General features: G+C 37.0%; 1 protein-coding gene across 1 annotated transcript in view; it reads right to left on the minus strand.

Moving 5' to 3' along the window:
• The window catches only part of USH2A (usherin), a 798,346-nt gene that overhangs the window by 138,671 nt on the left and 635,234 nt on the right, over positions 1-24,441 (minus strand). Inside the window, exons 50-55 of the mRNA XM_023203737.1 lie at positions 23,458-23,681; positions 20,127-20,331; positions 16,140-16,337; positions 15,442-15,596; positions 13,269-13,467; positions 365-472 (exon numbers count right to left, since the gene is read on the minus strand). Coding sequence (XP_023059505.1) covers positions 365-472; positions 13,269-13,467; positions 15,442-15,596; positions 16,140-16,337; positions 20,127-20,331; positions 23,458-23,681 — 1,089 coding nt within the window. The remainder of the gene's footprint in view (positions 1-364; positions 473-13,268; positions 13,468-15,441; positions 15,597-16,139; positions 16,338-20,126; positions 20,332-23,457; positions 23,682-24,441) is intronic.

Genomic DNA, 24,441 nt, shown 5'->3' on the forward strand with positions numbered 1-24,441 from the left:
TACTTGATTGTCAATATTGAGGCCAGAGAATATTTTAAAAAACTTCAGCAGTGAGCATGGTGCTTATTACATATTAGAAGCTCCCAAAATATTTGTTTAACATCCGAGTTTTTGAAAATTTTCAATAATTCTTCTTTCCACAGAAGTCAACTCTAAAAAGGTTAAAGAATTGAAAGCGAACTGATCTTGGGAAGCTACACATACATGAATCAAGCCTGAAGAATGGGAACCTAGAATACTATTTTATTTTGTATCTGTCAACTTCATTGCCTCTTCCTTGTTTGTTATGAAGGAATTTACAGATTCCATCTCAAAATGCTGTGTGAAAATTTCTTCCCTCAAACCATGGATATTGTTTCATTACCTTCAGGAGCTGCCTGCAGTGTCTGACCTAGAAAAGGCTCGCTTGAAGTGCACCCAGCAGATGTACAAGCCGTAAGCGTGAAACTGTAGTTGGTGTACGGCTGGAGACCTAGAAAAAGCAAGCAAGAAATAAAGTACACCTTAAGAGGATTACTTATTATCAATTAAGCACCAGAAGTAACACGCAGAGTTGTAGATATGATAGCCAAAACATTTAAGAGTACTCTTTAAAACACTCTTTAAAGAAGGTCTGAACCTCATAAGAGGTTAAGTGTTGAGCAAAATTTCATTTATCACTGATAAACTAATAAATTCTCAGCCATAGAAGAGACCTTAAAATTCACGTGAACCATCTACCCTTCTCTTAATTCCCTATACAATATGTCATTGAAGAGGCTGTCCCATCTATACGATCAGAGCACTCTGTCTCCCAAAGAGCCCATTTCATCTTTAGAGAGCCCTAGAGTTATCCTTATTTTGTTTGAAAGTCCTTCCTTATATTGTGATGAAATCTTTCTATCGCTTTCACCCTTGGGGACATATAGAACAAATCTAATTTCTTTTCCACATGACAGTTCTTCAAATGTTTGTAGACAGTTATCAAAACCCCCTGAGTCTTCTCTTCTCCAGGCTAATCATCCCAGTCTCTGCAATTGCTTCTTATATAAATAGGGGCAGGAAAATAAAAAGAAGGTTAGAGTCAACATTTTCTTGCCCCAAGTCATATTCAGCTCGTATTAATGCCAACCAACACTTTTGTTTTTAAACTTTGCACTCCACCTAATGTGCCTTTTTTTTTTGAGATGTGTTGATTTTGTCTTTATACGTAGATTAAGGCTAATTTGGAGAGGAGATGGTGCTTATTACTCCTTTCGTATTCAGAATATGATACAGCATGGTAATTGTTCGTAAGTTTTCAGAGAGAAAAGAATGACAATTCATCTAAAATAGAAGTTGTATATTGTTAGATTTTGCTGCTCTGTGCGTGGCTGGTGACCTTGTGAGAGTTACTGAGCTCTCTTCGCCTTGGTCTACTGATCTGTAAAACGGGGAATCATTATAGCATCTAGCAGACAGGAGAAGATGAAATAGGATACACAAAGCAGTATTTCATTCTAGCAGAAGCAACTTTAAAACTCAGCAGCATTCAACAAGGAGGATATTGAGGCTTACAAGACATCTCTCCCTTGACTCTTGGGAAAGTTCAAACAATGCCAAAGCTCTCTTTGAGAAAAAAATAGTATTTTAAAACAACAGGACTTAGCCTATTTGTTAAATAATTGAACTAAGTTACAGATGAATCCAATGATTGTTATGCTTATTTTTTCATGTATTTTGAGCTACATTTTCACATATTTTGTTATTTTGGTGGAATGACCGTTCCTTCAGAGATGTTCATGTGTCACTTTATCCGTTTATGCAGATTTCTCCTCAAATGCTACATTTAAAAAACTTTTGACCACTTTATCTAAACAACCCACCCATCACTTTTTACCACCTCACATAACTTTCTTATTTCATAGCCTTCAATCATCTCTGATGTTTGCTGTGTCTCTTGCTTATTTGTTATTTGTCTCCCACTTTAGATGTATGCTCTGAAAGAACAACAACTTTGTTTTGCCTATCTGTATCCTTAGGATTGTGACAGGCACAAAAGGTGTGTTTGTTCAATGAATGAAAAAATTACCGATCTCACTCATTTAGAATGAGAGCAGTAGTCTGGGTTCTCTGCTAAAGCAATAATGTTCTGCAGCTGGAGCTGCCCCAAGGTTTAGCTTCAGAGCCCTTTGTATTTTCTTATCAACTTAGTGATAAGATGCAGGTACTTATTTGATTATAATCTTCCATTTGGTTGCTTTGGAGGATTTACATAATTTTGATGTTTACCTGATTTACAGATGAAGAATATGACTAAAGATCTAAGCCATACCCAAGCCACATATGTTTGATAAAAGCTTATGGGAAAATGCTAAGATTACAAAATGTAGAGCTCAAAATAATGGAAGGGAACATTCAAGAATGAAACTCAGAGATTGCAGTGGCAAACTCGTTTAGCTTCACAATGTCTCCTCTTTACTCTCACTACTGACAAAAAGGGTCTTGACCAGTGTGATACCATTTTACCTGAATATCTTATTTTCCCCATTTAGAATATAAGCCCTTTGAGAGCAGAAATGACATCACCGAGTGAGTCTTTTTGGGAGGTCATTTTCCCCTTTAGTGCCCATTTTTAGGCATTCAATGTTGAACAAATATTGCTTAAGGAAGAGCATGCCCACCATAGTGTCCCATAAGGTTTGCAGGGATATGAGGCTACGATGTCTGTCACCATGTGACCTGACCAAAAAGGTCCTTCCTCATAATTCCATCAGTATCCCTGCCCACGGCATTGATTTCATTGAGTCGGAGGTTTTTTCAGTTGCAGAATATTAATGAAATAACAGAAATTAATATAATTTGTGAGCAATATATATATTCTAGATTTTTTCTTGAATGCCAGATGTAAATACGGTAGCTAAAAGTAAACAGATATTTTATTTTTTTTTCTGGAATATTCTGACCAAAACAATGGCCTCAGTTATCTTCCTCAACATGGTCCTGGTTGGTCTGATTTCAGATATGCAGTGACTGTAAAAGAAAATTTTAGGATGAGCATTAGGGAAAAAAGAAAATTCATAATCACAGAGGTTCGCTAAGGTTGATTAGAGGATTAAGAGTATTTGTAACGAGAATTGTAGTTGAAAGGAAAATTAATGTATATAAAAATATAAATTGTCATTTCTTGACAAAGCCTTTCTGCAGCAAGTTGAGTGGTCTCCATTTTACTTACAGCCTAGAATTTGAGAAAGCAGGTGTTTAGGCATGGTACAACAGTAGAGCATCTAGCAACTTAGGGATTTTTGATAGAGGGAGGAAACTGCATCAAAGGAGTTTACATTAAATGGGGTAGGTTCACCAAGCTACAGGTGTTTACATTAAATGGGGTAGTTTCACCTAGCAGGATATGGGGGTAGGGCTGGTGGAAGGAATATGTTTCTCTTGAAGCTACTGGTGTACTAGAATCAAGGAGGAATGGCAAACTCAGCACTGAGCAGAAAACCTTGTCAAGAAGTCAGAGGAGTTCAAACATATTGTCAAATCAAGAGGAGTCAACATGGTGCACTGAGGAAAGGAGACAAAGATTGAAGAACCAAAAGGATGAGAGTGGGAGACATGTCTGCAAGTGAATATGGGGAGAACAGCAGTTTTACTCTAATTCATTGGCACTTTATCCTCAAGAGCTGTGTCTATCCTTGAAATGCAGACATGCTGGCCAGTTTAATGGACCATGTGGGCAAAGTGTAGAAATACTTAGGCTCATTCAAAAGATGTTTGCTAATGTGTGTCAGGCAACTTCACATCTGCCATATTTACCTTCCAGGGTCTGTTCCTGCTTTTTAGAACAAAACTCACAGTTTCTTTGGATAAGCCAGTCGTTTGTCCACTATCAGGCTTTGTACTTTATTTACTGTTGACTTCATCTGGACTGAGGAGTGTATAGACGACCCAAGCCTGAACACCAAGCTCTATGTTCTCCCATCACATAAGAGCTAGAACTAACAGTATTTAAATTACTCAATGGCTGCCTTCCCTCTGAAGATTAAGCAGCATTTAGAAGACAAAAAAATGGTAGAAACCATTGCAGCTGCTCTTTTTTAAGATTAATATTATTTTAATTGGCAAATCATAATTGTATACATTGTAACTGCTCAAAATGAAAAAAAAGTTAGAAGACTTTAGTTCAAACACCAGCACAAAAACTATAAATTAGGAAGAAAAATCCCAACAAACAAAACTCAGGTGTTTTTGTTTTTGTTGATCTGTTTTTAATTCTCTTTTCATTGGACTCTATACATTAACTAAATATATTTTATGAGAATTGCATTTATTTTAAAGGAAGTTAGTTATAAGGTTATATAAATAACATACTAGCAAAAGTGTATTGAGCATTTACTACTACTTGGCCCTCTTCTGTGCACTTTATGGGTGTTAATATAATCAATGCCCACACTAACTTTCTGCTGTGCATGCTATTATTTGTTCATTATACAGATAAGGAAGCTAAGGCACAGAAAGTTGGAGGAAATTGCCTATGATCACAGAGATAAGAAAGGGCTGGGGCCAGGTGCAGTGGTTCATGCCTATAGTCCCAGCACTTTGGAAGGACGAGGCAGGTGGATCACCTGAGGTTGGGAGTTTGAGACCAGCCTGGCCAACATAGTGAAACCCTGTCTCTACTAAAAAAAACCCTACAAACGTTAGCCAGGTGTAGTGGCACATGCCTATAGTTCCAGCTGTTTGGGAGGCTGAGGCTGGAGAATTGCTTGAACCTGGGAGGCAGAGGTGGTAGTGAGCTGAGATCCTGCCACTGCGGTCCAGCCTGGGTGACGTAGTAGCGAGACTGAAAAAAAAAAAGAAAAAGAAAGAAAGAAAGAAAGAAAGAAAGAAAGAAAGAAAGAAAGAAAGAAAGAAAGAAAGAAAGAAAGAAAGAAAGAAAGAAAGGAAGGAAGGAAGGAAGAAAGAAAGAAAGGAAGGAAGGAAGGAAGGGAGGGAGGGAGGGAGGGAGGGAGGGAGGGAGGGAGGAAGGAAGGAAGGAAGGATTGGAACTTGGGCAATTACACTGAGAAATGTGGCCCAGAACAACTAGGTCAGGCTTCCTAGCCTTATAATAGAAATCATGACATAAATAGCTCAAAGCCCAGTGAAATTTCCAGCAATATAAAAAATTCAAGTGGGACTATATATTTTAATATTTTCATTTTAAATATTATTATGAGTCATGTAGTGAGGTACTGAGTCATGTTCTCTGCTAAGAGATTAGTCTGAAATTAGGCTATTTGGGTTCTAATACTTATCTACTTACTAAGTACTTGACTACAAGGAAGTTTTCTGGCTTCTAGGTTCCTCAGTTTCTATATCTAGAAACTGTAGGCATGATAGTAGAGACTGCTTAATAGGTCTACAGATTAATTTAAGTGAAGGCAATATCTAAATCCATAATTTAGAAAATTTAAAACCATATTCTTTTAGTTTTTATATTTTTCTTATTGTTAGAGGATTGGATTACTAATAGGCTTGGCTCCGATAATCTGTAAGAAAGCATCAACTACCATCAGGCATAGATGATTTACATGAACCTGATGACCTTTCACATATACGACTCTGTAAAACTCAATAAAATGAACACATTTCAACTGGAATTTGCTGTCATTTTAAGTAAGCCTCTATCAGTAGTCCTTAAAATGAGATATATATGACATATTAGCAACAGGCAATGAAAAGGGCACACCAATTGAAAACTACTCATGAATTGATCAGGATGAGAAGAGGGAAATAAAGAGATGTCTCAAAGGAACCGTTCCAACTGTAACTTAATCCTGAAGTCGAGGAGTAGAAGGAGAAAAGAAAACATCATTCAAGTGCTCAGCATTGAATTAGAAAAGTAGGAAATAGCAGTTGTAGAGTACAGAAAGGCAAATGCATGGAGAAAAGCCAAGTATTTAACATTTCAGTATAGTGAAGATTACTGTGGCTGCAAATTACCAGAATTTCCCTACAGGGAATCATGCTCTTTTTTAAAGGAAAGAAGCATAATATAACCAAACTCATTACAATTACACTTCCAAGTAACATTACTTTCAAGAGTAAATGTGTGCTAAAAGGGACTGCAAAAAGTCTGCCTTTAGTTCATAAAAATATGATTTGGAAAACAAAACCCATGTTTACAAAAGTTACATTTGATGTACTCTATAAAGAACAGTTTGCTTCCAATTTTTAATCGCCTGATAAATAGTCAAAAAAAGGCACTTTAGCCATTATAATTTCACATAGCAAGTGCTACTTCAAAACATTCAGTCAATTATTCTATAGTGTCATTTGTTATGTTCTAAAGAACTACCAAATAGTCCTAAAGAATATGTAATTCCGTGAGTTCCTCCATCAGCATGTTTAGTGATTAGCTCAAGCACTGAGAGGACTGAGTTACATTAAAAAGTTTTTGTTAGGTGGTTATAAAGTATTGTAAATAACCATCCTGCTGATAAGTCATCTGTCCTGGCACCAGTTCACCCAAACTGGATGTGTGGTCTGGCCCCTTGGACACTTACATTCAATCTCTGTTGCTAATGATACAGGAATTAAGAAGAAATCACTTAGGCAGATAGTAAAGGTATGGGAGTCCTCGGTAAGGCTTTTCTTTTTAGTGAAAAGCCCCAAATAATTTTCTAACAAAGGGCAAGCATGTAAAGTCGAGCTGCAGATAAAGGCAAGCAAGCTGGGTGCTTGCATGGGTGAATGTGGGCAGGAACTAAGGACTACACATGTTCAAGATGGCGGCTCTATCTTCCCTTCTCCTTGTCAGCCGCTTGTACTGTAAGGCACAGACAAGACGGAGCCAATCAACTGGAAGGCCATTTGTATAATAAAATTAGGGTGCGGTGACCAGCCTTCCCCTCATACTATGTAAATATTATACCTGATCGAACCAATCTGTGAGCCCTATGTAAATCAGACACTGCCTTCTCCAGCCTGCCTATAAAATCTGCTGTGATCCACTGCCTCCCCACTTTTTCGGATGTCTGTCTGTTTCTCTCTCTTTCTTTCTCTCTCTCTCTCTCTCGCAAGGAGTTGCTCTCCTCTCTCTTCTATCAAACTTTCCACTCCTTAACCCACCCACATGTGTCTGTGTCCTGAATTCTTTCTTGGTACAAGACAACGAGCCCCAGGGTATATATCCCAACAACTATAATGATGGTGCTTCCTTTTGCCCTCACTTGCCTGGGATCTCACTAAATGATCCCTTTCAGAGCATCTCTGCCTACTGAGATTCCCAGGAACTCCAGCATCCACTGGTCATCTTGATTGTGATGGATAGAGCCATATCAGCATTCTACTTAGATCAATCTGATAATTTGTGAAAATCTAGATGTTCAAAACTGATACACAAAGGCATCATGGAATTACTTTACAGACATCTAAGGTGTCTTTAAACTAGAATTTGTTTTACAGAATTTGATTAAGGATTATTTCAGGAGCTCACATGCTAAAGCCATCTTTTCTGGATGGTACCATCCTTCACAATCTCAACAGCTGCCCATTCCTCTTACCCAAGCCAATATCTTGTCCCCCCCACTTGAGCAGCATTGATACTGTCCATTTTCTGTATTCATGCTTTATGAATTCAGTTGCTACCTCATATGAACTGAACATCAAAACATCAAAACAAAGAGCCTCTTTCATTGCACATGCCAGTAAGATCACTTCATGACTTTTAGTTCTGACTACTTGCTATAAGCTAACTTGCGTTATTAATTCGATATTTCATGTGAAATTCTGGGCCATAACTTAGGCCCCCTCTCCAATATCTTCCTGATCCCAAGACGTCTTTCCTAACAAGTTACTTCTTTGGCAGACTCTCTTTCCAGATATACATCAGCATTAAGACTATTATTTAGACACCACCAAGGAAAGACCCTTTCTCTTTGATGGCGTCTAAATAATAGTCTTAATGTTGATGTATATCTGGAATAAATATCGCAACAAAAATATAATATTAATTATATTATATATATTTTGATTTTAGTGACAGTATTTTAATAAATATTAAATAAATATTTTAATAAATACTTTTCCTCTTTTAAGTTCAGTGTTATACTAAACTAAGGATTCTTCTCTGCATTTCCAGGCAGACTTTTCTTCTCTAAAAACAAAATGTGATGTCAGGTGGCAGCAAAATCTGATGTTGCTCAAACATGAGACAATGAGGACATTGCAGAGGGAAGGGGATGGCCAGAACTGGAGTGACAAAACAGAGCTAGCGTCCAGCAAAGTACACTGGAATATCTGGGATTTAAGGGGAATTTAAAAAAATACCATTGTCTAGGCAGCTATCAATTATAGTTCTTTGGCCTTAATATGTTTATCCATAGGCAGGTTTTAAAACGAGAAAAAGCGGTTGGTGCTACTTTGTTTTCTTTTTTGGTCAGGCACAAATTTAGTCCTTCTCAGAGTTGAAAAAAATGAAAAGAAAATAAACTCTTATCACTATTTTCACAGGTCCCTAATGCTTGGTGGTCAGCAGTTACATAGTAACTGAGGGGAATGCAGCCTGGAGCATTGCATATAACCATAGAAGAAACTCCCAAAGCTTTTTGAGGACATTATCACCACCCTAGTTTTCTTGCTATCTGTTTTAATTAAAGAAATATACTGCAATTAAGTCCAGACTGGTGAAGATCAGGGTTGGATTTGTGGACTTTCGACTGTGCAATCAAGCAAGGTACCATGCTTGGAAGCATGTGAGCTTACTTCTATGCTCTGCTTTCATTGTCTTGACATTTTAATGATTTCTGAACAAGGGGCCTGAATTTTCATTTTGCGCTGCACCCCACAATTTTGTTGCCAGATCTGTCTGAGATTTAGAGATGTCTTACAGTGGCATTTTTATCTCCACTTGAAACAGAATGTAGTCAAATACTAGTTTACTATTCCGTATTTATTCATTCAACAAACACTCTGTGAATATATTAAGTACTGTGATAGGTACCAGGAACACAATGGCAAACAGGAAGCTACTGTCTCTGTACTTAAAAAGCATTACCTATTACTAATTGTGGAACACAGACAAGTGGAAAGGCTATTAGAATAAAATGTGATAATTACTATGAGAGCAAAGATAATACGGGAACACCTGGCAGAGTTATCTAAGAATAAAATCCCTTATAAAGAATGTCTACATTTTGTTGTATTGATGGTTAAAGTAGGTTTTCTCTTTTTCAAAAGTGAAGTGTAAGGTATCTGTTTCAGTGTAATATTAGTATTACATTTTCTGCTACAACCAGCCTTGTTAGAGTTTATGCTATTTAGCACACAAAGTTTTCACTGACTTCTAGGAAGATGAGAAAGGAAAGTAAATTATTCTTTCCTTGCTAATTTAATGCTGGTGGGTTTTTCCTTTTAAACGAAATGCAATGATGGGTAACTTCTAATTAATTATTTTGGAAAATAGTTTTCCCAGAGTTAAGAGACACACAGGCCCTTATTATACTTGATGCTAAACAGGACACAACTAATTCAGTTTTTTTCTCAGTGGCCTTAATTATTTAGTTAATCCTTTCTTCTATTCCAAAACTCACATTAGGAAGCCCACGTATAATGTAGAGGTAGCCCAAAGTGAAACAATGCCATAACTGATGTCCAAATTGTTCTGTACAGGATGGTGGATGTGTTTAGTAATAAATGATATGAAAAGGTCTTTTATTGACAAGCTGCCATGCACTGTTTGCATTAGCGAATATGAGAAGATGATGGCTGCTACTCCTTCGTCCCCACGGTATTCAGCTCAGTGAGATAGCAGAAAACTCTTCAGTTTACTTAAAGCATTGATAACACCTCTAAATAATTAACTGAGGACTTCCTGTCTTCAATTACTTAATGCTTTTTTTAACATCTTGAGAGGATTATAAGCAATTTATGGATTTCACATGATGAGTGCATTCGCCACTATTCCCACAAAGCATTTACAGGATCATGTTTCTAAAGCTTTGAGGTAATTAAAAATAAGCATGGAGACAATGGGGCTGAGGCAAGGTGCTCCCTTTCCTTCCTGTCATTCCTAAGGACCTAGATTTTCAGGCTCCGGGACAACTAGTGCTACAGCTTTATTAGTGCTCTGTTGCTCAGGGAATGCCAAGCTTTTGGAAATAATGAGAAAATCAAAACATTTATCCTAGGGAGTTCGGGCAGCATTTCCATCAAACATTTAAGATGGAATAGAAAATAAATTTGATTATTTTAGCTCATTCCATGAACTCAATAAAACAGTCATTCACACCATAAAATACTTCAGTACTACATTTGGTCAGTCAGCTAACCGTGGAACTGAATTTTCCTGGGCAGATGAGTAACATTATATAGATCTCAGGTTTCATATTATCTAATTCCTAGCACCATTCCTGTCCCCAAAGAACTACATATAGGAGGCTCTGCACTTGGTAAAGTTTTGCTGAATGAGGACATATTTCTTTATTCTACAAAGAAATCCCTATGTAGGGCTGTATTGGACAAGTGAAATACTCTCTAAATCTAATTAAAACAATATCCATAGAAATTAAAAACACAACAAAACAAAAGTAGAACAGGGAGATTGGTCAAATAACTCCTAAAGACTTTTACCAGATTATGATTTTTACCGTTAAGTAAAAATTATATTAAAAAACCTTAAAATATTTATTCTTATAATAGGATTTCTGGCACCAAGATATGGGTATGAAATCTACTCTGACATAAAAGTAGCCATTAAAAATGTCAATGAAAGGAAGAACTGGTAGGGTGAAGTTATTTAAAGAAAAATCTTTGCAATTATTTTATAATTAATGAGGCTATCAATCCTGTTGGTTTGAGCATTACAATTGAATTTAGTCTGTTGGTGTATAAATGCTGATTTCTAAAAAATGCAAACCAATACAGTGGCAAAAATTCAAAGCTGACGCTGGTTAAGTTGATAGATACTACAAGAAGAAATTTCTTTAGCCTTATATCTCAAGTATTGTGAAACCTTTACTGGTACAGTCTTAATGTGCCTTAACTTGGTTTTCAAAACCCTGTAATTAACATCCCATTGCTTAGTCCAAGTAAGTCCTTTGATTTTTCATCACTGCATCCCGTATAGAGTTCTGTTTTCAGTTATTTATTTTCTTGTCAGTCTTCCCTATACGTGAGAGCATCTTAAGAGCAGCAGTCTTATTTTAGACCACTTAGTGTGCTATCTGGAAAACTGCAAGCTGGCAATTCATTTTGGGGAGAATGAAATGATACTCTGATTTCCTTTCAGATAGAGGCAGTGAATGTCTTGGATACGCTGAGTAGGTCGGCTTTCTTCTTCATCTTTCAAATATAATTATTAAAAACATCTCTTACAAGGATGTGATGAGAGTCAGAGAAGTCAAAATGCAAATGTTTCTTTAAATGATAAAGCACCACATAGAAGTAAGGTTTTATTATGTAAAACACTATTATTTCAATCACTTGTGATGATTTCCACTTCAAGTAAAATAAGATGAAAGAAATGAATTTGATCATTTAAATATGAGGGCTTTTCCCAACCCCATTATCTTTTTTTTTTTTGAGACAAAATCTCATTCTGTTGCCCAGGCTGGAGTGCAGTGGTGCAATCTCAGCTCACTGCAACCTCTGCTGCCCAGGTTCAAGTGATTCTCCTGCCTCAGCCTCCTGAGTAGCTGGGATTACAGATGCACGCCACCACGCCCAACTAGTTTTTGTATTTTTAGTAGAGACGCGGTTTTGCCATGTTGGCCAGGCTGGTCTCGAACTCCTGACCTCAGGTGATCTGGCTGCCTCGACGTCCCAAAGTGCTGAGATTACAGGCCACCGCACTCAGCCTCAATACTATTATCATTGATTTAGTCCAGGATCTTGAGATAAGGAATACAACGTGCCAGTCCACGAGTTGTATTAAGCACCTTCTGCAGGTTTACGTCCCTTTTGGAAAAATACTGGAGATTTTGCCAGTGAATCCTTGTTTATGTGTTAGGGAATTGTGGAATTTAAGAGTGAAAAGTGATGAATTTATTTTGCCACCCTGTGTAAGTGTAACCTGTGTCTCTTCTTAGAAAACATCAGGCACATTTTTCCAAGGCCTTTCTGCACTTTTCTGCTAGTTTCATTATCTGTGCTACCAACACCCCCTGCAAAAAGTGCAGTTCAATGGAAGGAGGTCATCCACTCAGGAAGCCTTGGAAGGAGGTGTCTGACAATGGGAAAAAAGGGAAAGTTTATACAATCTTGCCCATGGTCTTAGAATTTAAATTTAACAGGGTTGTTTGGGATGATTCAGTAGACTCGAATAATGAACTAAATGACTTAACTTCTCAAAGTATTCTTTTCTGTAAAATGAAGGTAGTAAATTCACTTTACATCTTAGGTTGGTGATGGAGAATCAAATTGCATAGTGCATGCAAAGTGCTTAGGACAGCATCGAGTACATATTAAATTCATTTCTTCCCCAAACATTTATTTAGCTCCTATTAATGTGTTCAGGACTATGAGTGCTAGAGGTACAACACTGAACAAGTAGATAAGGTTCCTCCTCTTTTGGAGCCTACATTCAAGTGTGGAGAGGCATAAAAAGACAAAAAACAAACACCAAAATATCAGGCAGTGATATGTGGTGGTGTGTTAGAGAAGCTATTCAACCAAGTGAGTCAGAAAATGATTCTCTTCCCTTCAGAAGTGGCATTTAAGCTAAAACCTGTTAATTATTATCATAATCACTACTAGCAATTACCTAACATATCATTGTACTGTACTAATAGTATATTATTAAAGCTAATGATAATAAACATTATAATAAATTTAAAAAACACAATTGCTATTAATTAACATTCCTAATACTAACAAACAGTCACAATGACTCCACTGTCAACTAGTCCTGTGTATTAACTATCCACTTGATAGACAAATGTTAACCTCTGGCTGATTTTCCCCTGTCTTCCAGTATATTCTTGGCTATCCTAGTCCCCTTGTCTATGAATATATCCTTGGGGAATGAAAATGCATTTTACTGTTTGTTTGAAAAAGAAAAAGTTAATACTGATGCAAAAACCCTTCACATAATGCATATCAAGGCCAAATATAAATTATTTCTGAAGTTATCTGCTGTTGTGGCGTATTGCTGCCAGTGTGGGCTCTTCTATTAGCATGGATAAGTGGGACCTGACCATATGTCAAGAGAACACGTCCTTTCGAAGTGACCTCATATATCAAACACACACCCCTGGGATGCTTTGCCCCCCTAACCACAATGACAGACTCCTCCAGTAGGATTTCCTTTTTTTTGGTTTTTTCACCTGTGACCGTATGCTGTCTCCTGTCAGTGGTGTCAGTGTGGATGAGACCTTTCCCAACCTGCCTGATCTGGTACTCTTTAATGACGCCGTTTGGTTTCTCAGGGGCACTCCAGCTCAGATGCAGAGCCTCTGCACTTTGGGCTGTGATTCTTGGTGGCAGGATGCTCTCTGGAACTCCTTGGGCAGTAGCTGCAACTACCTGAAGACATAGGAATTAAGCAGCAATTTATTGTAATGGTACACTAGCTATCCTGATCAATGAGAATGTCACTTTTGTTTTAAAATGTTGTTGTCTGGCCTGGCATATCATTAGCAGGGGTTTGGAGAAGCAGTCCCCTTTTTTTCATTTTTTTCCTTCCCATCCTATTTAAACAATGAAATCTGACCTTGAATATATTACATAAGTCTCATAGTACCATTTATCACAACAGGTTCAACAACAATTTTGATGGCAGAGTGCAGCCCTCAGTGTTTAAACAAGTAAAATCTGGCTGGCAGACTGTCTTACTAGAGAACTCTTGATAACTCTCTTCCATATGGCCCATCAGTGTCTTTGCATTTTAACAGCCTGATTTCATACATTTTAAGCACCAGTAAATATGGAGCAAAACCCACATCTGAACTTGCTTGCATATAATATGCTTTGAACAGAATAAATGGGCAGACATTTCGGTACTCTTCCCCTGATACCTAGGATGACTTTACAGTGTCTGCACCAACTTTCTAAATAAAGAAACAAGTGAGAAGAAAAAAATAAATAAATCAAGCAACTATTTAGTCAATATTGTCAAAACATAGTTTTGGACACAAATTGGCTATCTCTTTTCATAGAGTTAACTTTTTTCACTTTGTAAACAATTGCTTTGCAAGTAGCAGGCATGAGTTGTGCCTATGCAAAAAGCATGGAATTGTTCTAGGACTAATAACTTTTGATTGGGTCAATCAGCTGCCATCTATCTAAATGGTGGCTCACTCAGAAAGGTTCACTCAGAAACGTTCAACATTTTTGTTGAACAAAATGTTGCATTCTTGCACTGTGGCTGAGCAGTGTGACTGAATGCTTCATCTGGATGGCTCTTGCACAGTGCGCAAAGATGTTGCTCTTCTAAAGTTTCAAGCATATGAAAAGAATCAGAGCTACTCTGTGGAAGTTTGTTTCCTCCTGGGCTTCCCTTATCAAGGTTGGCTTCTGTGAAATGTCCTTTTCTTTAGTTTGCTCCTACACTGTTTGATTGTTTATTTCCAGTCTTCTTTGTGAGCTTTTCTTCCTTTTTCATTTGACAGCATTCCCCAGTGCTCATCATCCACGGTATTCCGTATTTGTGTCTCTCTAGTCTTCTTCCATGTCCGTATTTATACTCATTACTTCAACCTCCCACAGAGATCTTTCTAGAAACTTCTGTCACTTCTCAATCTGGTTTCTGACTAGATATTTTCACATGAAGTGCCAAGTATATCTGCTTCCACCACTCTGCTATCTGATCCTTCTCTTTAAATATATTTTTTGCTAAACTTAACAAAACAGAATCGTATTCTTTTACCTTTAACATTTTTCTCTTTTTTAAAAATTTGCTTGCAGAATAACACCATGATCCATAAATTACTCAAGCGGATATTTGAAAATATCCATGATTCTTTCCTTTTATTTCTGTAAATATAGTTGAGTACCAAGTTCTATAGATTTTATCCCCCACGTCTGTTGTATCTTTCTGTATTCTCGGTTCTGACCTCTGCTGCCTGAATTCAGGTCTTCATTATTTCTTGATAAGGCTATAGCAGAAGACTTGAAACAATTCGTTTTCCGTGCCAGGCTTTTTTGCCCTTGTCTTCATTTTTCAAAATCAGGCCATTTTTTGTTCATATCATATTTAAATAGAAATTTTCTTTAACTGAATAATGATTTGGACATTTTTATAGATTTATAGATGACCTAAAATTGGTTGGTGAGGAAAGGATGCGGAAGAAAAGATAGTACTGCTTCAAGATTTCACTTGTTTTTCATTAACACAAGATTGATATTTGGATAAATCTCCCTTGCAATTATCTCTCCTTCTTGACCTAGGTATTAGCACTCAGTTAAGAGGACACATAAACACCCTAGTTAACACACTGGATGTTCACATACTCTTCACACTGAACCCCTTTCCCCAGAGTTTAGGCAAACTCCTGTTACCTTGCTACTGGTGGCACAGCCAGCAACTGTGCAAGCTTTCAGCTGATATGAATATTCCTGAAATGGTTGAATTCCCTCTTTATCAGAGAAACTCAATGATGTTCCCCGAAAACGTTCAATTCCATTTCGAAGAAGAATGTAGTAAATAACAGGACCTAAAAAAAGTAGAAAAATGACTGCATTTGAATGTCATATCATTTTAACTATTTGCAAACAACTTACAAGTCTTAGTGTGCGGAAGAAATGCAATACTATAGCTTTATTTAATTTTAATTTCCTATTATATTGCTATCTCAAGCAGTTCCTAATTATACTATTATAGAAGAGAGGGATTCTTCAAATAGATGATCAAAGAATCATTTATGTTTATTTCCTTTCACTATGAAACAAATTTACTTTCAATATTAAAACTCTTTTGCCTTCTCTGAATATGCCTTGCTTATTTGAAAGCAGCTCAGTTATATTCTGGTATTCAAGGAACTTTTACTTCTATTTTATTCATTTATTTAGGCTAAAAATTTATGAGGGCTACACCACAAAGTGAGTGATTAGTCGGCACATATTTAAAGTTCCCTTTATCAGAACATACTTTTCTAGTGGTTAGATGCATAGGGCAATTACATGTAGATTATACTCATTTCAATTTTCTTATTAATTTATGAGATTTTGTCATTTGTATTTTAAAGGTAACTCAATACCATTTGATTGTATAGGTTTTCTCCAGTTTACGACAATTGTATCTTCAAGATTGTCTATTTTGGTCCACGTAGGGGGACTCACTCCTTGAGGCACATCTTCTTTTGTTCTGGCTCTCACAGCTTGGCTCAGTCCTCGCCCATAGCTGTTCCATGCAGAAATCCTGTACTCATATGTCATGTAGGGCTTGAGGTTCACAACTGGAAAGAGAAAAAATAGACAGGCAGGTTTCTCTTATTTTCATTTTTTAACCATCATACTAAAAGTGAATATCAAAAACTTCAGACATTTAAAAACAAATGTTTAATGCTCTAAACCCTTTGTATATAAATAAAACTCTAATATCTTTATTTTCTAAATATAAGTAACATTTAAAGTGTTTATTAGATGCAGGGAAACGGAATTACACAGAATGGAATTCCCTGTTTCTGAGCAGAAAGAGGGATATATTAAATAAATGAAAAATAAAGCCCCAGAATCATGTATAATAAGATTTAATGTTTCACTAATTCATGTACTTTTGATTCCTACATGAGACAGGTTTGCCAACATTCTTTTTTAGTTTTAGTATCATACAACTTATAAATTATTACTTTCTGTTACTTTGCTAATATTACTTAAAAATTTTAAAATCATATGGATTATAATGTTATTACAATACATAGGATTTGAAACTTTTATCATGGTACCATGATAGTGAATAAAAATGAAAGCATACTCTGCTATCTAGTTCCTTCCCTCTTCCACAAAAGTCAGAATTGAAAACCAAAATACCAAACAACCAACTTTATTAAAACAATAAAACCAAGCCTGCTGAGCTTTCCAAACTGGCAAAAATTGTATTAGATGAACACTCATGTGATTCAGTGGTGTCCCCAAAGTCTTAGTTCCATTTAAGCTTTAATAACTTCAGAAATACCAATGCCACACGTTTCCCCCAAAATACTTACTTGAAAGTTTAATTATTTAAATTTATTTTCCATGTCTCTAATTTGATGAATTTTGAGTATGTATGTATTTTTGTATGGTAGCTTCTGGATGACTCTTTCTCAGATTGAGCATCAGAAAATGAGGCCTTCTTTCTTGGCTGCATGGTCAGCTGCTCATCTCCATTGGACATGGAGTTAATTCTCAGTCCCTATGCTTGGATTAATTGGGTCACATTCTCCTTATATATATCTCCTTACAATAAACCCTTCCCTGCCCACTGTATAGAATTAATATGAAAATAAAATGCAATAAATTATGGGGCAGAACTTCATAAAATGCAGATTTATCTGCAAATATAAAGCATTATCTTCCTTTTCCATTTTCTCTGCTCAAAGGGTATCTATCCACTTGTTGCCTGTGATGGCTACCATGGGTCCCCAGTTCTCCCTTCCAACCTGGTCAGAGGCCTCCTAATTAGAAAACCACATTTGCCAGTTTTCTTTGTAGCTCGTAGTGGTCACATGACTCAGATCTCAATACTTGAAGGAGTGTAGAAAGACATGGGCAACTTCTGCATCATATTTTAAAGAGAAAATCACATACCTTTGGTTGCCATTCTGGATTCTGGATCCCTGAATGATCTTGTGCAATTCATTTGCCTAGACAATCTACCTACCCTCAGCTGGTCAATATGTTTTTCATTTCTGCTACAGCAAATTAAACTACTCATTGGTAATGACTGTAATTCTGTATCCTCAAGTGCACATCACCATTTCAAATCTCATTTGCTGCTTCCTTCTTTTTGATAGATAAATGATTGCATAAACGAATACGTTTTTGTCAGCACTGGTATTGTCAGCTTTCAAGTGTAAGTTTCTAAGAGTCTGACTTAGTCTAAATTGTTCTCAATGGAATTATCATAGCACCACTTGTGTACTGAACATCTTTCATGAAAAAGAACGGTTTGTTATTTTTGATATTCAATTTACAGTAGTTTCTGCAGGCAAAACAATCTGAAATAAGGATTTTAAAAGCCCTCATAACATTGTATCAGTAGGTGGAAACATCTATTCACTTCTGGAGAGGGCTATTGCAAGTATGTATTAAAAGCCCTTCAAAATCTTGATCTTGATTACAAGGGGGCAGATAAAAGTAGAGAACTCTCTTAGATGGAAATTCAGTAATTTTAAAATGAAAGTCTATGACTTAAATCTATAACTGGGACTGGGAACATAATAGAAGGTTGGACAAATTGTCCTTTATCTAAGGCCTTTCCTAATTAAATTCATTCTAAGAAGTTTTTTTGCTTGTATAGTGTTCTAAATCCAAATAACGAGGTAAAGGTAAACAAAAATGCCCTATTCATAAGGATGTTTCCATCGAATAGAAGAGTTGGAACAAGTGTCCAAATCCATATGACACATGAGAAAGCTAGTGAGCTTTGTGAACAATGCACCATAGCAGCACAGGGACTGAACTGAGGACATGAATCTTGACCTAGGCCTTGAGTAGGATGAGAAAGGAGGACATTTCTGGTGGAAGAACAGCTCGAAGCGCATTTGGAGCACTCTGAAAGGAGCTCCTACACCACTTGGAGTCTTCAAAATCTGTCCCTTTTGAAGATGGCATTATTTGAATATGTTTCTTTCTCATGGCGAGTTACTTTTACAGATCTGAGCCTCAGTTTCCTCATCTGTTAAATGATCATATTTATATGATTGCTTTGTGGGTAACTGAGATAAGGTTTTAAAGTACCTAATATAACATTGAGACTAAATAATGTTCAATCAACCTTATCTCTGTTCCTTTCTTCCCTTCTTAGTCTTCCTTCTTTTATCTCAGTAGCCTACCTTACTTTCTGCACTCTTGAGGTTAGCCTTTATCGTCCCTTGGTTGAGTAAAGCAGAATGGTGATTCATGACAGAATGGAACAATGTTTTGCTTGTTTATGTAACCTTAGCTTGTTCAAATTATGTCACTTAAATGGATTTTATTTAATCAAGATGATAGATGATACACACACATGCACACACACACACACTTGATTTTTCAAAAACAAGAACACATTTTGTAGGGACTTAAGTAAATGGATGAATAATACAAATTTAATTGATGGCAGAACTATTTTAGAGATAATTCTAAACTTTACAGTGTTTCTCACACAGCTCAGCCAAAACTAAGAATCACCATTTTGGACTAATTCAGCAGGGTCAAGATGGTACATAGAAATTAATATTTATGGCCGGGTGCGGTGGCTCAAGCCTGTAATCCCAGCACTTTGGGAGGCCAAGACGGGCGGATCACGAGGTCGGGAGATCGAGACCATCCTGGCTAACACGGTGAAACCCCGTCTCTACTAAAAAATACAAAAAACTAGCTGGGCGAGGTGGCAGGCACCTGTAGTCCCAGCTACTTGGGAGGCTGAGGCAGAATGGCGGGAACCCGGGAGGCGGAGCTTGCAGTGAGCTGATATCCGGCCACTGCACTCCAGCCCAGGCGACAGAGCGAGACTCCGTCTCAAAAAAAAAAAAAAAAAAAAAAGAAAGAAATTAATATTTACAATAATTGCAAAGGTTATTGTTTTCGAGACAACCAGCCATCTTGGAGAAACGTCATGCTTGGATTTACCTCGTCCTCAGAATAGCACTGTTAGATTTTATTATTAATCAGACAGGTTCATCCTTCTTTCTGCTTGAGAGTATAGCAATATTCATTCAATACATTTAGTGAAAGCTGCATTGTAGCTTTTGAAAAAGAAAATTGGGTTTATTGTAAATTAACTGGATATAGCAGTAAAGGTCACAGATATCTCCACAGATTTACCTTAATATGGAACACAACCTTGTCTAAAGTTAGACTTTAACACATTTTAAACTACTGACTTTGAATACATCCAGATTATGCCTTTAATTACCTTGTAACTAGCTGCCTTCAAAGTATGATGGAATGTATTGATATCAGTTTAAAGAGAATTGATGTCAGAGTGAAATAAAGTTGCATTTTCAGCAGCCTCTCACTAACCCCATTAAGCCATGGGCAGACAGCTTGCTTTCTGTTACCTGTGTAAGAGTACGTGTTTACACTCCCTGTATGAATGGTTTCTTCGGCAGATGAACACATTTCTTTAATTGATGCCTTCCCTGTGGAATTGTGAGACCCTCTTATCACAGTGCAAATGTGGCTGGTAAAGTTGAAGTCACACTTGCCACAATGTGCTGTGGCTTCCATAGATGCTGGGCAGAGGGTCCTGCAGTCTTTGGTTTCCTGAATCAAGTGGTAGGGGTGAGAAGAGAGAGAGAGGGGTATTTAAAAATTTCATTTAGACATACACAGGGTAGGCCTTTATGACTTTCAAATGAATTTTTTCCTTCACTTGATGAATGAATATTTCAAAATTTATAAAAAGAAATGAAGGCAGTTTGTATACTAGAAAGAACAATAACTTTGAAATGACATAGATTGGGATTAAAATTTCAGTTGTGCAACTTCCCAGCTCTGTAACCTTGAGCAAGTCACGTATGTTCTCAAAACCTCGGCTTCTTCAGTGGGAAAAATGGAGACAAAATTTACTACCAAGGTTTGTTGTGTGACTCAAATGAGATAACACCGATAAGTCTTTAAACTTAGTATCCACGCTACAAATATTTTATTTTTGCTATTTGATACTTTCCTATGGAATTTTAGAGAAAATACAGAATATTTGAGAATCTACACTTCCTGTGTTGTTGGAAAAGTTAGTCCCATTAGAAGTATTACTGATCCAAGTTTTAAAAAATATAAATGTTTCATGAACTGTCATTATAATTATAATTATTTATGCTTATAAACATTTTCTCTGACACATTTCTGGACTTTTTATGGTTTTTTATAAGTACCACTTTGTTTTAACCCAAGGAAATTAAATACTTAACCATCCCAAATTATAGGAGCTATAAATAAGGTAATAGTTTTATAATGTGGAGATCTACTTTGCCTTTCCTTTACATAAGTAGCATAATGTATTTAAAAATACCATTTGCTATTAAAATATCTCCATTCAACCTCTCTCTTACATAAAATAAGTTGAATTATTCTTACCAAGTTGGTCAAAATAACAAATTCAAAAATATATAGTGGGTCTGGGTGTGGTGGCTCACACCTATAATCCCAGCACTTTGGGAGGCTGAGGTGGGTGGATCACTTGAGGTCAGGAGTGTGAGACCAGCCTGGTCAACATGGCAAAACCCTGTCACTACTCAAAAAACAAAAATTAGCTGGGCGTGATGGCACGCACCTGTAATCCCAGCTACTTGGCAGGTTGAGGGAGGAGAATCACTTGAACCCAGGAGGTAGAGGTTGCAGGGAGCCAAGATGACACTATAAAAATGGAACCCCACTATACACATGTATGTGTGTATATTCACTAAAAGCCCAACTAAATGACAGTAAAATAATGGTTTACATGTTGAAAGTCTAAGAAAAAAGGAAGGAAAATAATACACACAAGACAGTGCATACCTTTTTGGAAGCTGGAAAGTACATGAATGTGGCAGAGACAATGCAATGTGCTCAGTGATGTCTGTTTCCCTTTTCTCTCTGGGAACATGGGATGTTGAAACCTGGTTGCAGTAGAAGCCAGCTGACTAGATATGTCTGTGTGACTAGTGCATAGAAAGGATGTACTCTGTATCCAGGTGTGAACTGCCTGTGTGCAATTGTCCCCTCTTGCGCCCTTTCCACTATGATCCAAGGGCTGCGTGTGAAGCATCACAAGATGGAAGGGGCTTCGGTTCTAGAGATGTTACTTGGAAGACAACTGCCTAACTCATAATGAATTGCAATGTAAAAAATTTAAAAATAAACAAATTTGCTAAGAGAGTAGATCCTAGATGCTCTCATCACAAAAAAGGAAAACAAAATGCAAAATGCAAAAAGAAATCATCCTAACTTCCACATAGAGGTTCATTGTCATGAAATTTTAGTGGAGCAGGATAAAGAGAACATCTTCAAGAGCTTTCATAGGAAAAGAAACATGGTTACCAACAGAGAGATAGGAATCTACATATCAATGGAAGCTTAAAACATGGAGAAATGCCTCAAAATTCTGAGTAGACATAATTTTTAACCTGGAATTGTATATCCAACCAAACTATCAATCCTGTTGGAGGGTAAAATAATGGTATTTTTATACATTAAGCTCTCAAAAAATTTATCCTCTATACATCTATATACAAGAAGATAATTCTCCAAATGGAATGTAACTTGGAATCCAAAAACAAAAACAAACAGAAAAAAACAAAACAAAACAGGGAATCAACACAGGAAAGAGGTGAAAGGAATTCCTGAGTTGACAGCTTAGGGAAGACCTAATGGGCCAGCTATGTAAAAATCCCATGGTGATTCATTTCAGATTGGAACAGGATATAAATGTCTCCAGGTGATAGGTCTTCAAAAAACAAAATAAAACCCACAGACTGAACATTATTATGTAAAACACACTACTTGATTCAGCATGGAGAAATATTGTCCTTATTATAATAATTTAACCAACCTTATGTATTATATTTATCATTCATTGATACAAAGTGCTTGCAGGGCTTCCAACAATCTCATGAGTTATTTTATATCCCAAAGTGTACAAAGCGTATGTGGTCCACACAATTACTGTGTAGTTGCCTCATTGAACAAATGCCCTTCCATTGTCTGTGACGAAGACACCCATTTTTAGTGGTCTTATGATGATAAATTACTACAGAACATGGTAGCATGTTTGTTTTTAAAGTGTCCATGGTCCTTTCCTTAAATTGATAGGTTTCTGGTGTCCTGGGTCAAGTTTAATACCCACATACATGACATAGCTGTGTATGAACCATCACCATACAAAAACATAAGTGATTACACCCAGAAGCCTATTCACTCACTTTTGACACAGGCATTTGCTCATCTTTCATTATCTAAGGGAATATGATATAAGTGCAACTAAGCAAATTTGCTGGATCTAAGGTCTCTATCAAAGGAAGGTGGTGGATGATGGCTGGTGGGCTAGGGAGAAGAAGCGGGAATTTCCTCCCGTCTCCATCCACAGTGCTCCCAGGCATGAAATGGCACCATGCAGAGGCCCCAGACGACCTGTGCTGGCTCTTTCAGCGGCACACAGACTTTCAGTCCTGCACTAATCTGAAGTGCTGGGTAAAGCTTCCCTGAGAACAGCTAATCATTATTAATTCCTTTAGAATTCATTGCAATAACATCAATCATAGCGAACTCATTCGGTATTAATATGGATGTAATGTGAAAATGAATAATGCACACAGGAGTTTTTATATTCCTATTTTAGAAAAATAGTTATGAACAATGTATTTCTCTTTCCATTGTCAAATCAGCGCCTCCGAGAGCTTTTCTATCAATTACCTTCATCATCATTCCAGTTGAAATCTTGTCAGAGCAAACATATTTCAAAGGATTATATCCAACTCCATTACAGCATTTCTGGCTCTTTGGAATAAGTTCAGTCTCACAGCATTTTACTGGCACTGGGTCATTCTTTTTAACATGTGCTTTAGACTCTCCACTGGAAGCTGAGCAGCATATGGTATCTGACATATTCACATAATCCTGCCCACAACAGAACATCCCTGCAACAATAAAATGTTATATATGAATATGAAATAGAAAAAGGGAAGAAAACTGAGGCTGCTATAAAGTTTGGTATAAAAATGTCAGACTCATGCAGTTGCTGAAATGGTGTAATACCTAAGGTAGCATTTCCCTACCAAGGTGATTTAAATGTGCAGTGAGGGTCCTTCTTATCAAGAGCACTAGACACTAATTAGGAAAAGAACACACAAGAGGAAGTGTTCGAAAATCATTCAGCTGGGCCAAACTTCTCTCATGCTTCATAAAAAGAGATAGGATTTCTGTCATGAAAACTGCCTGCACATTTCTTGATGATAACATCTTGTTGCAGAGGAAGGTTAGTTAAACTATAGGGACTCTGAGAAAGCTCTAGAAATTCATAAGGGAGAAAAGGTCACTCAAGTACTCTGGAATAAGAGCCCAGTCAGAGTGGAAAGGTAGCACCATCCTAGAACTGGAAGTCCTGCAGGAGGAGCAGTGCAAGTTTTGGTTTAGCTTTATTTAGGGTACAAATATTTGCTTCTCGTGAATTTAGCTGCAATGGTAACCATTCTTTCTTAATGAGATGGATTTGGTATTTATTCAAAATCAGCTGAACATGTTCACTCATCAGGTACACTAATCAGCCACTATTTTTTGAGCCATATTTTGTTCTAGACCCATCACAGACATGGGTGACAGGCTGGGGGCAGCGGCAGAAAGACCTTGTGAGAGGATCACTGATCCCCACATCTAAATGAAAGACACATATACCTGAGA

This window comes from Piliocolobus tephrosceles, chromosome 1 (genome assembly GCF_002776525.5).
Source record: "Piliocolobus tephrosceles isolate RC106 chromosome 1, ASM277652v3, whole genome shotgun sequence".
Taxonomy (NCBI): Eukaryota; Metazoa; Chordata; class Mammalia; order Primates; family Cercopithecidae; genus Piliocolobus; species Piliocolobus tephrosceles.